The 13,753-nt window shown below is 32.9% G+C and overlaps 1 protein-coding gene across 1 annotated transcript; it reads left to right on the top strand.

Moving 5' to 3' along the window:
* Positions 1-503: 503 nt before the first annotated feature.
* LOC107453066 (uncharacterized) lies at positions 504-8,417 on the top strand. Its single transcript, XM_043051340.3, has one exon. It carries the CDS (start codon positions 504-506, stop codon positions 7,146-7,148), a length of 6,645 nt encoding a protein of 2,214 aa, XP_042907274.2. The 3' UTR covers positions 7,149-8,417.
* The last annotated feature ends 5,336 nt before the right edge of the window (positions 8,418-13,753 follow it).

Genomic DNA, 13,753 nt, shown 5'->3' with positions numbered 1-13,753 from the left:
CCCCTCTGTATCAGATCGACCCCCGCTTTTGTTAAATAGACCCCTGGGGGTCTATATAGACCACTTTGGCGACCTCTGATTTAGAACATCAAATTGCAAAGTTTTTGAAAGATCCTTAAAGCAGTATTTAATAAAATTTTTGCATTTGAAACCTTGGCAGGCGACATGAACTTCAAATCAATGGGTGCTTATTTTTGTAAAAAAAAATAAGCAGGCATTGTTTTTTTGGGGAGGGGGGAGTTCAAACCGAAATATAATCATAGGCATGATTCTTCTACGGGTTATATTCTTCTTCTGGTTTATATTCTACTGGTACTAAAATCTGACTTATATTCCAACTGCTAAAGTAAATTTTCGATAAAAGCAATTATTAAATTGCTTCATTAAAAACGTCAACCACTACTTTTATTTTCTAAACCCATTCTCAGTTTAAATTTAAATTTGTGAGCTTTACAACAATCTTAAAATGATTTTTTTCTTTCTTTTTGACAGTGTGGATATTTATGATGGATAAAATGAACGTGACGGTTGATGCTGAAGGGAAAAGTTTACTGAAATTGTTGTTAGCGAAATCTCAGTGTGCAGCAATCGCCCAATTTCTGCAGTACGATGACATATACCAAAGCCACATTTACATAAATGCATTAGTAGCAATAAAAAATGCAATAAAAACCGACGATGCGCAGAAATTTAAAGAATTATCGTGTGCCTTGGCGATAGTGAGTGACGTGGACATTTTTCCGAACTTAATTTCTTGCTTTAATTGCCATGAGAATCCTTTTAGAATGTCTAATGTGGTTATACTGGCTTGCGAACACAATCGATTAGAAATCTTGAACCATGCATTTAGTGATACGTCATCGATTATTAGTGATCTTTCCATTAAAGTTGGCAGGACATTTCCTTTGCCCACCGATGAGGACGACGAAGCCCACAATGCTTTTTATTACGCTGTGCGCTCAGGGAATACGCAGCTTCTTGAAGTTTTAATGAAGAAGTGGCCATTGGATTATTTTTCTGCACACACTGAAGAATTGTGTTCTCTCCTATCAAAGAGCTTGGATGAGCTATCGTTGAAAAATGTAGATGTATCAGTCGAAATGAAGATATTTGTACAAAGTTTTCTATTTGACTACTGTTTCGAAGAAAATCCTCCGTCTGATGCAGATGATTATACACAAGATGATATCCAAGAGAGAATATCGCTTCTATTGGACTACAGTGATTCAATTAAAACAAAATACAGAAACAGGGAATCTAACGACCTCATTATTTTCTTAGCGAAACAAATCGCTCAAAATATTTTCACTCTGAAAAAATGGCTGAAATCAACGTATGACAGAATCCCTTGGGAAGAAATGGAATTTCACTTAATCTCTTTTATCCGGCATCTGAATAACCAAGGGAGCTACATCAACTGCTTTGTAACAGAGACTGATTTTGTGAAATATCTGTGTAACTTCTCTCATTTAGTGGCGGAATTATGCGATATCAAAAATACGGACTTGGATCAATTAGGTACATTTCCTGATATCAATCGTGACGATATGGTAAAGTGCATAATTGATAAATATCCAATTTTTAAAGAATTTTATCGAAATTATGAATTTATTCGAGACTATGAGTCTCTTATTATTATAAAAAAATACGTTGACATAGCGACTAGAGTAAACCCGCTTGAAAAAAGTGGAAAAACTATCATCGTCAGGGCATTACAAGTGATAGGCGAGAACATAAAAAATACATTAGAATCGCCTAAACTTTCTACCGCAACGAACGATTATTTGATGTCGGCTTTACCTCCTCAAACAAACAGCATTTTAAAAACTTTGCGAAATTCCTTTTCGCATGGTTTTCCTTTATCAGTGTGTCAAGAAATAGAAAAAATCTTTGGCTATGATTTTTACACACTTGTTCAGAAAGACATCAAAAGTTTAAATCACGGAATCACTTCAGTTCTTCAGAAAATAAAATCTAAAACTCTGGCGATTTTGATGGAAAAATGTTATAAGTGTGATGACGATGATGCATTCAAAGACATGTTTCGTATGTTTCCAATGCTAAAGTTAAATGATGGTGTTAAGCTTTTGCCAGTAAACACTGATATAATTGAATTAGACAAACTCATATCTGACTTAAGGGATATAATAAAAGTAAAAACGAATTTTGTCGAGGATACTTTTTCAAAAATAGCAGATATTATTAATTTTGAAAAGACTTTTTTAAAAATTTCCAAAGACAAATTTGAAATAGGCCTGGCCGTATTTTTATCTGCAGCACGCGGTCCTGGGTGCAAAATGGATAGTTCATATTTTGCTGAGAGAAAAAAATGTATCGGTGACGGACTGAAATGCATAAATTCTCAACTGAAATCTCGAGGCGTAGCGAATATCGGCTCATCAATACAAGCAATTTACAAGAAAGTTATTTCTAAAGTAGATGGGCAGGATTATTCGAAATTTTTTACGGTACTTTTCAAGATTTTTTACATAACTGAATGCCAAGAACACGAAGTTAAATACCTTCAGAAACTCAGGAAAACTTACGAAAAAGCTGCCAAAGTAACTAAAAAGAAAGTTGACATCATTAAAATGTCACCATCTGGGTGTTATCAAGATATCATATCGGAAGACATTACATCTTTAAGGAAAATTATATGTGAACATAATTTATCTGAAAATGACATTAAATCATTTCTTACGTTTAAGAATAATTTGGAAATGCAAATTGAAATTGAAATGCTCATCCTGTCCATTTTAGCCAGCTTAGAGCATTCTGATCTTTATTTGATAACGAGGCTGCAATTTATGGAGGAGGATAATTTTTTATTGTTTGGCAGAAGTCTTAGAAATTATCTAGCTCATGGAAATCCTCTAGTGGACATTGTAATGGATTCCCGTCTGTCAATATTTCTATTTGCCCTGAAGATTATCAGACACGATATTAATCGAAAAGGATATTTCACGATCAGTCGCATAAACAATAGGTCTAATACTGAATATAAAGTTGAAAACCAAGAAAGACTGTTCTACGCTCTGTCTAGTAATTCCTTAGATAAGGTGATACACTGGATAAAAGAAGGGGCTGATGTCTATGGAAGAGACAGTAATTTGCTGACAGCTTTGCATTTTGCTGCAAAATCTTCTAACATTAACATTATGAAGCTCTTAATTAAACGTGGCTTGAACCCCAAACTCAAGGATATTTATAATCGAAATCTCCTCCATATAGCAGCTGCGTCAGGATGTAAAGATATAGTTTGTTATATTATAGAAGATCTAAAAATAGCTGTGGATGAAGAGTGCGAAGGAAGGCAGACAGCACTGCACATTGCGGCAGAAAATGGTCATGTAGACATCGTAATGATTTTACTTAATCATAAAGCTTCAATATATATTAAAAACAGCTACGATTGGACGCCTATACATATTGCTGTAAAGGACAATAAAGTTGAAATCGTTAACTTATTCCTTCAAAATGTTGTAAATATTAACTCGATCCTTACAACAAGTTGTGGTACTCGATCTCGGACACTTTTAGATGAGTTTACTTTATTACATTTTGCAGCTGAGCGGGGTCTCTTGGAAATGGTCAATTGCTTACTGCTTAAAGGAGCTGAAATTAATTGTGTTTCCAATACAATGGTCACAGCATTGCACCAATCTGCTTACGCTGGTCATACAGAGATTGTCGCATTGTTGATTTCAAAAGGAGCAAACGTTAATGCGATAAATTCAGATAAAGACACTCCCCTTCATTACGCTGCAGTGAATGGACACGCATCGACTGCTGAGGTTTTGTTAAAACATGGGGCGAATTTAATGGCTTCGAATAGCGTAGGATATTTACCTTTGCATTACGCTATTATGCATGGAAGTATTAGCTTAATAAAAACTCTCATGAAACCAGGAGAAAGTATTAAAGATGTTACACTGAAGGGTAAATCCATACTCGAGTATGCAATTTCTCATAAAAATTTGGACCTCATTAATTGCTTAATTGATAATAAAATATCTATTAACTATAGAAACGTTAATGGCAACACTCCTCTTAATCTATGCATACAAAGGGGTTCAATAGATATTGCGCTGCGATTAATTGAATGCGGAGCCGACATTAATGCTAAAGATAAAAAAGGTTTGACACCTTTGTGCCTTTCCATCGTGCTAGGTTACTATGATATAGCTGAAAAGATTTTATCGGAGAAGAAGGTTGATATTTATTCAGTTAATGAAAGAGGGCAAACTTTATTGCATATCTGTTCCTCAGTTTCGAAAAATCTGATACATTGGGAAGGAAATCGAGCAGTGACTATGGCGAATGAAAATTATGATGAAGTCATGTCTAACACGAAAGTACTTAACATATTTAAAACACTTGTTAAAGAAGGGCTTGATTTTAAAATAAAAAGTGATGATGGCCAGACGCCTTTGCACGTAGCTTGCATCTCAGGTAATACTGAAATCGTACAATATTTCATCACAAAATTAACTGACATTAACGTCTATGACAAACAAGGATACACGCCCTTACATCACGCCGTTGAGTGCAATCATCTTGAGATTGTTAATGTGCTGTTATTGAGTGGAAAGGGTTCTTTAAACTCTATGACACTTGGAGGTGATACTCCATTGTGTTTGGCCTCAAAAGAAGATCATTCAGAAATAATTCAGGCGTTAATCGTAAGTGGAGCTGATGTAAATGACGGTGATCCTCTCTATAAAGCTCTCTCGCGGGGACATCAGGACGTATGCATTATTCTTCTCCAAAGTAAATCAATAGATATCGAGAAACAATTTAATGATAAAGGTGAAACTTTTCTAAATATTGCAATACTCAAAGGTTTGAAGCGAGTAGTTTCTTATTTTTTAGGTAAAAGGAAATTTTCAGGGTCAGTTGACATAAATCATTCTTTCTTTTTGGCCATTCAGAGTGATTTTGAAGACATAGCAACTATCTTGTTAAATCGTGGAGCTGATGTGAATAAGATTAATGAAAATAATGAAACCCCTTTACATCTAGCATCTTCTTTAGGCCATTCGAAAATCATTAAAGAACTGTTAGATAAAGGAGCCGATTTTACTAAACTAAATTCAAGAGGTCTAAGACCCATTGAACTGGCAATACTGCATGGTCATGTGGATTCAATAAAAACATTTTTCCAGAATAAAACCACAGATGTAAATTCCAAAGGAAAAAATGGTTTTGCTTTTTTACATATCGCTGCACAATGTGGGTATCTAGACATGGTAAAATTCATTATAAATGAAGGTGCTGCAATTAATATGGTTGACGATCTCGGTTATAAAGCAATACACATAGCAGTTCGAGAAGGACATTTACAGATTGTAAAATACTTTATTCAATGCGACGTTAAACTATTAACAGAACGTGGATGTGCAAATGAGACTCTTCTGCACCATGCAGTTGAAGCAGGCCAGACAGACATTGTTAAATATTTAATTGAAAAAGGAATGGATGTCAATGAACCTGGCGATGAGGGAGTGAGGCCAATTCATTTAGCTTCAATATTAGGTCATGAAGAAGTGCTCAAAGTACTGCTGAACAATGGTGCTTTTTATGACTGCGTTGATGGTACCTCTCACAAAACCCCATTGCTTCTTACTGACAAGATAACTGTTAAAAAAACATTACTGATGATTGAAAAACTTTTTAGCTTTGTTAAAAATAACAACATTTTAAACGTAAAATCTCTTGTTGATAAAGGAGCATGCATCCATGCAAAGGAATCGAAAAATGCTACACTTCTGCATTATGCTGCTTGGAAAGGTTACAGTGAAATCGTTCAAATTCTGTTGGAAAACAATGCAAATCCTAACGTATTTGGCAAAAATAACGCTACACCACTACATTATGCTTCTGCATATAGCAAAGTGGAAGTAGTAAAAATTCTGCTAGAAAATGGTGCAATGTATAACGTAATGACAGACGGTAGGAAAACTCCTCTTGATCTAGCTTCAGATAAACGAGTTTTTGATTTATTAAACTTAATAGATAATTCTTACAAGAGTGTGCAGAATTCAAATATTCAGATTTTGAGCATTCTAGAAAAATGTGAATATTCTGAATTTTTAAAATCTTTAGCGTGTTCAAAAAATAAAGAAGGGAAAACTCTAATGGTTTGCGCCATTCTCAATAATTTTCCCAAATTCAAACACCTGAAGTCATTCTTTTTCGACCCTCATAAAGCCACCAGTCATATGTTCAAGCAGTTAGCTGCCGCAGGACATTTTGATGAAGCTCTAAGCATGCTGAACAATTTTCAGAAAAAAGCATCACAAATGTTTGGTTCAGATAATCCCATTACGTTGGATATTGAATTAGATTCTGTATCGATACTTTACCAGCAACAGAAATACAACGAGGCACTTTCCAAAGCTCAAAGTTTGTCCGAAAAATGGAGAGAGATATTTAGAGAACGAAACAGTCGCACTCTAATCACGCAATCATTAATAGCTTCCATTCTGCACAGATTAGGGAAAAGTTTAGAAGCAGTAGAGATTTTGCGTGAAGTTTCCACATTACAAAAGAAACTTTTTGGATTGGGTAATTCTGATACTTTAAAAACATTCAGTGATTTGGCGATCGTACTGGACGACCTTGGCTGGCATGAAGAAGCACTGAATATAAATAACACTGTTTATGAAAAGCATCTTGAAATCTATGGTTCAAACAATTATCTTACTGTGATAGCTAAGAATAATATGGGAAACTCTTTTACTCTCTTGGGCAGATATGACGAAGCTCTTTCGTCTTATAATTCTGCTTATGATTATTTCATTAAAGAATTAGGGGTAAATCATAAGAAAACTGTAACTGTGCTTCATAATATCAAACATGTATCATGCCTTCAAGATTTGTCTGATAAAACTATCGAAGATTATCAGAAGATTTTATATATTCAGGAGAACGTCTTAGGTCCGATGCATGTAGGTACTTTAAGGACGGAGAATAATTTAGGAAAGTTTTTAATGAAGAGAGGCAAATTCATGGCAAGTGTTAAAATTTTAAAAGAAAATGTTAAGAAGTTAAAGACAGTCTTGGGAAATAAAAATTCAACAGTATTAGAAACGGAAGAATTTATAGACAAAATTAAATATGGAGTTGAGTTTTTAGAAACTTTTTAACGTTAATTATTTTTAAAAAAATCTATGAAATATTTGAAATATTCTTGCATGCGTTTAAGTAGGTTCATTAAAAAACATTAAATAAGTGGTGCTGAATTTAATTTATAAATCCAGTTCTAAATCCAGTTTAAAACTATCGTAATACATTTAATTTTTGAATTTTAACGTTTTAGCTTCTCTGCTTCATTATAAATGGGTTGTTTTAAGTTCGAACAATAAAGAAAACTGTTGAATTATTCAAATTTTACTCAAATGTGTTTTGAGTTAAAGGCATGCTTAGACACTGTGACAATACAGTCTATAATACTAGGAGAAAAATCCTGATGTTCCTGATCTATAAAAGGTCAGAAAAAAGCAGATAATGAGAACATGGAAATCCAAAGTGTTAAAAATCTGTTTTTCAAAAGACACTGATGTCGCATGAAATACGAATAATATTCTATTTTCATAACTGCTGAGGGTTGTAACATGATGGCTCATGACCATTAATGCTATCAACAGCTGTTCATGACTAATAAGTCAAGTTTAGTCTAGCTTTAGCCAGTTTACTCTATTTCATTACAAAATGGCGCAAAATGTCGACAGTTTTTAGAGAATGAAAGGTGTTTATGATCCAATTTTTTTAATATTTAAAAACTTACTCTAATGTTGCATTATCTGAGTTCATATTTTATTAACCTTCGTTGAACTTAGTGGAAAAAAACAAGGGTAAGTGACATTTTCAGAACGAAAAAAACTTGTATTACAAACTATTATATAACCATTTTATAAGAGTTTATAATTCTTTGCCTTATTCTATTTACGACTGCATAATTTGAAATAAAAATCATACTAAAACGTAATGCGTATTAGTTATGTTTCGATTAAAGTGAAGGCAAAAACAGTTCTGTTGCATTCCATATTGATGTAACCTTTTTATCTTATTTTCTTTAATTCATTAATTTTCCTAAAAGTGTTACTAACCCGGTTCTTCCACTTAGTTCTTTAATTCTGTCACCCCGTGCTAAGAACGGGCATTCAGCTAGTATATATATAATTTATTTTCACAAATTGATCTCGGGTTATAAATATCTAGTTTTTTATGAATAAAATAAAAATAACAATGAAATTCTTTAGAACATTTCAACTTACTTCTTCTGTTGTCTCTTTTTCTTCAAGAGGAGTTTCATCTCGCCAAGTCATCATGGTTTAAGATGGATAGTGTAGAAATATATTAGGTCTTAAAAGCTAAATACTTAGGAATCACCATTAGTTGTTTCCTTAACAGAAAATTACATAGATCTGATATTCTTAAAAAAGCTGAAGCTGCTTTCCAAGCTTTAAAACCACTGCTAAAAAGTGAGAGCAAAATGGCTTTACATAGAAAAAGACATATATTTAATGTGTATACTCTATGCTATGCATCGCCGGCCTGGGGGACTCTAACAAACATTCAAAGGAAAAGACTAAGGGTCTTTGAGCATAAAGTTCTCAGGAGAATCACCGGGGCACCCTGGTTTGTTCATAATAACACCCTTTATAACGATTTAAAAATAGAAAAATCGAGGAATATCTTTTTAAACTAAATGCTTCCTTTTTTTAAAGAAGCTAAATTTGGAGGAGTTATACTTGTGATTTTAATAAATTACTGGACTTAGATATTATTAATAAATGTTGAATTTAGCCCGATAACCGCTTTCTTTCTTAGCGATTGCGTGCTATCAAAACATTACCGATAATTTAATATTATCGCCAACACCTTAGACGAACTATGCACTCTGCACCGGGGGGAGGCGAAGGAGTGTATAGGGAGTCTTCCCCTCTTGTATATATTTGTAAATATTTTTCTTTTTCATCGTTTTATCTCTTATTTTGAATTCGTATTAATTTTATGTATCAATTTGCGATTTAACATGTTTATACATACATAACACAAACTTTAAATTTTTTAATTATGTGCTTCAATTTGAGATTTAACTTTCGTTAAACTACCATCCTCCATCTAAATTTTATTTTCGATGACGGAGTAGATATTCCCCTCGGATAGGTACTCCGATGCAACTGTATTAGTTAGTTAGTCAGGACCGTCAATTTGAATCACGGGGCTTATGTGATATCAGTGTTCATTTTCGACCCAGGATATTCTCATGGTCATTGAGTCAACAGCTCATTGGTAGCCACAAGATCATACGTTTGGATCATCATTATGCTTTGAAGAAGAGGAACGTGTGGTTGCTGTTCCCTAACTAGTGTACGTGAAAGATCCTGTGCTTATCGGGGATAATTCTCCAGAGCATCAATGTGTAAACAAACCCCGATTTGTTTGGGAAGGCATCCCCTCTAAATTGTGCAGTGAAGATTCATATTTGAACATGACATAGATGTGGCATTCTTCACGAAAACTTATACATCTCCGACCGAACAAGATTAATCTTGCGAACAATAACATAAATAAATGAGATAAGAAATTTTAAAAAAAACTTAGAAAACAGTTCTGGCTGCACAGTGATCTTCGTCAAAAAAAAAATCTCTGTATCATTCTATACAGCAAAGATTTCGAGGAGACCTCGATTACTGTTCACAAGAATGATTAGGACTTTTTCGTACTGTCTGTTCTATATAAAGAAACCAAAACATATTATTACAACGGGCCTTCTAAAAATACTACTGATAAAAAATATTTAAACCTTCACCGGTGGAGATTTCAATGCAAAAACATTATTTGATGATTTAAAGTATGCCTCAAAACTGAAAAGAATTGCACGAACTGATAAAGACTCTCGTACTCATGATTACTTCACCCATGAAACCTACACATTTTACATAGACACCCCCCCCCCTAAGAAAACCTGACTTATTGTAAGGACCGCGGAACCTCACATTTTAAAAATGAAGGGACACAGCCCCTTTTAAGATTGCAATTATTCGCTAAATATTTGTGCACTTATATATTATTAAAATTATATTATTAATTTCATATAATTATAATATAATATTATATTATAATTATATGAAATTTCTCTACTCCATGACAATGACTCTCTCCATAGCTCAGTTCCGAGCTTTATTGGCTCTTTCAACGGGGAAATTTTGGATCACCCCTCATCAGCCCAGATCTTGCGCTAAGTGATTTTAATTTTTTCTGATGTTCTAAACATCGTTTTGCCGGCAACCAGTGCAACGATTACGAAGACGTGAAAATAGCCGTAACCTCTTGGATATTGGAGCAGGCGGCAAGTTACTATGAAAAGGTTATTTCAAATCTATTTGTAAGGTATGATAAGTGCTTAAGCAAATTTGACAACGATTTTGAAAAGAATAGAAACGTATGTAGAATCAAAGAATAAATTTTCTTCATAAAAATTTTCTTTCATTTGGTTTTAATTTTCGAACGGCCCTCGTATCTCTCTCTCTCTCTCTCTCTCTCTCTCTCTCTCTATATATATATATATATATATATATATATATATATATATATACCCTCCATCTATAACAATGGGCTCTTCCAGGTTTTCATGGTTCGGCCCAGGAACAATGTTTTCATGGGGCACATTAGAACCCTATAAATCCTCATAGAACAATCCCTGACGTCTGTAAGCTACTTGAACATAGTTTCCGACCAGGTTCACCCATTCATGGCAACAGTTTTTCCTGCGGAGGATGGTGTTTACCAACAGGATAATGCACCATGTCATAAGGGTCGTATCGTCATGGATTGGTTCGAGGATCATTCCAGTGACTTTTAAGTCATGTCTTGGCCCCCAAATTCACCTGACCTTAATCCAATAGAGCTTTTGTGGTCCTACTTGAAAAACCAAATTCGTGCTGCCACACTACCTACTCGCTATGTGAGGGAATTGCATGACCAGTTGTTGAGCGCTTGGTACCAGATACCTCAGACTACCTATCAGTACCTTGTGGAATCAATGCCACGGCGGGTGCAGTTTTGAGGGCTAACGGTGGTCCTACATGTTATTAGCAGGGTGGTCATAATGTAATGGCTCTTCGGTGTTTATATAATCTTAATAATAAAGCTGATTCCACTAATCTACATTTTTTTATATCTTTCTTATTCATTATCATTATTTAATTTTTTATTAGAATATAACAAATAGTGATTCATTTGATTATGCATCCACTGAAAAGCTTTAGAGCCCAGCGAGTTTATGCCCGGATGTGTTTACTAGGAAGCAATTAGGAAAAATACTAAAAATCTGTTTCTCTGAGATAGATTTAACAATACAATTTCTCGTTCCTATCCTTTTTTTTTTCTTCTTAAATTCAAAGAGTTTAACTTGTACGTTTGCTCTTGCTTTAGAGTTTAGCGTGAACATGAAGGAACTGTATTTATAAATAGTATTTCCATGTTATGTTAAAATTTCGAAATTTTTAAGAAGTGATTCCTGTTTTCTGTCTCGTGTTAAAAATAAATCATTTTAAAAAACTTGCATCGGAAACACTTTCCACTTAAATACTTGAAAAACTGTTGCTCGGAGATTTTTCATGAAATTAAATAAGAATTATAATTTTGCACTCTTTCATGAAACTGAATTAAATTATTTTTGTGCAGCCACATTTTGTATTAAGTTATTTCCTGCACCGTTTCATATTAGCGAAATCTTTTCTGTCACATATTTTGAAAATATGAATTTCGAACATTCCTGTGTATTAAATTTAGCTTAAATTTAAAATATTTTTTGGCAATCAAGAGCAGTTAAATTAATTTAAAGTAACACTACCACAAAGCATGTGTCATTTTCACGAAATGACCTTTGAAACTATGATCCATAAATCTAGATGTAGTTACGTAAAATTTAAAGAGTCTTAATGAGGCAAATTTTCAAAAACGAGAAAAATTTAACCTTAATTTCAAATTGTAAAAATATTTTTCACAAAAGGAAAATTTCTAACATCTGCTTACATTTATAAAGTTTAAAATTTTAATATTTTCATCAAAAAGTTAGATTTTGCTGTCAAAAAAAATCCATTTTTGCATTTGTGCTAACTAATAATGCAATGTAAAAAAAATACATAGTACATTTAAAGCGTAGACATTTTTTCTGCAATATAATGGACGGAAACTCATCAAACTTATGCTGATAGACTTCGCTTTTTAATCTCAAAAAACGTTTGGTATTCGGATGTATTAGTAAACCATATCATTTAAATAGCCAAAAAAATTTTGTTCTCTACCCTGCCGAGTAAACTAGTTTTGATTGGATTGGAAATAAAGTTCTGTATTTTCTATAATTACTTAGGTAACTAAATTAAATATAACCATTTTTTGAATGTGTTTTTAAAAAAATTGAATTTCGTGGTACGAAATGTACTTTCAATGCAAAAGAAAATTAAGCTATCGATAAAAATGTATGGTGTACAGAATTAGCGCCAGTAGTCTTATTCCTTCCAGATATTTGTATCTTTTGCTCAAGAGTAAATTATAAAAAATTATTTTAGAAAAAAGGTGCGTGTCTAGCTTCTGAATATTTTACCTATTTTTTATGTTATAAATTCATCTATGCGATCTTTCAAAGTTTGTAATTATTTTTTTAAATAAATTTCAGTTCACTGAGAAACCAATATTGGAAAGATTAATGTAATAGTTTAGTTTCTTTTTTTTAACAATGTAATTTTTTCACATTTCATTTAAATAATCAAATACAAAAATAGTATTACTGAAGTATATTTATAACAATACTTAGATTGAAATAGCTGAGAAATGTATATAAACTTTTATTGTTTAAACATTGTTTCGAAAAAATTTAATTGTTGAGAACAGGAACAATTAAAAACAATTTGTTTGTCATTCTTTTTTGAGCTATACTCAGTGTATGTTCTCAAATTTGACGGCGATTTTGAGAAGCTTTAAAAAAGTGCGATTATGAGTGATTCGTATCACCAACTTTTACGCATTTCTGGCGAATGCATAGGAAGAAATTTCCTTTGTATAAACAGGCGATAATTAATCACTGGTTAGACCAGATGATGAAGTATCCTCGGCCTTTGCGTAAGACCATACTTTTTATTTTATTCGAATATTAGCAGTCATGCAATTCATGGAATGTTTTGTTGATAATACTAGAAGAAGAGAATTACACTCTTTCAAAGAAAAGAAATTTCAAACGTTTGTAGCATGACAATAAAAATTTGCAACTAATGTTACTGGCACTAAATGTGTATTGTGGTGCCACAATATGCATTGCATATTTCCTTGCTGTTAGTATTTCATTAATATCTTAAACTTATTATTTTTATTCTTTCTTGGCCGAATTTTAATGAAATAAAATCATTCATTCAATTATTATTAAAATTTATAAAGAGAGAATATAAAGAAATATTTTATTCTTTTCATAACTATCAATCTAATGGCTAACTTTTTATTTAACACTTATGTAGGACGCATTAATTCACTAAACCAAAAATAAAAATCTATTTATAATTCTTTATTTCTCACCACAAATATGTTTTTCAGTTACATGGTAGTACAGATTCTCACAGTCTTTTTGGCAATTCGCTTTCGCCAAATTATTTTCAAATTTATATTGATTATGGGGTATGGCTTTATTTTTGGCTATGTTATTTTTCGATTAATCACCAACCTTGGATCTCTTCCCATGCTCCTATCT

The sequence above is a fragment of the Parasteatoda tepidariorum genome, chromosome 5 (assembly GCF_982258835.1).
Source record: "Parasteatoda tepidariorum strain Cologne lab strain chromosome 5, Ptep-v5.0, whole genome shotgun sequence".
NCBI lineage: Eukaryota > Metazoa > Arthropoda > Arachnida > Araneae > Theridiidae > Parasteatoda > Parasteatoda tepidariorum.
Note: the sequence above shows the minus strand (reverse complement) of the source record. Positions and strands in the feature narration are given on the sequence as shown.

What these genes read in the sequence shown, in the direction of transcription:
- LOC107453066 (XM_043051340.3), top strand. Translation starts at nt 504, where the DNA reads ATGATGGATAAAATGAACGTGACGGTTGATGCTGAAGGGAAAAGTTTA.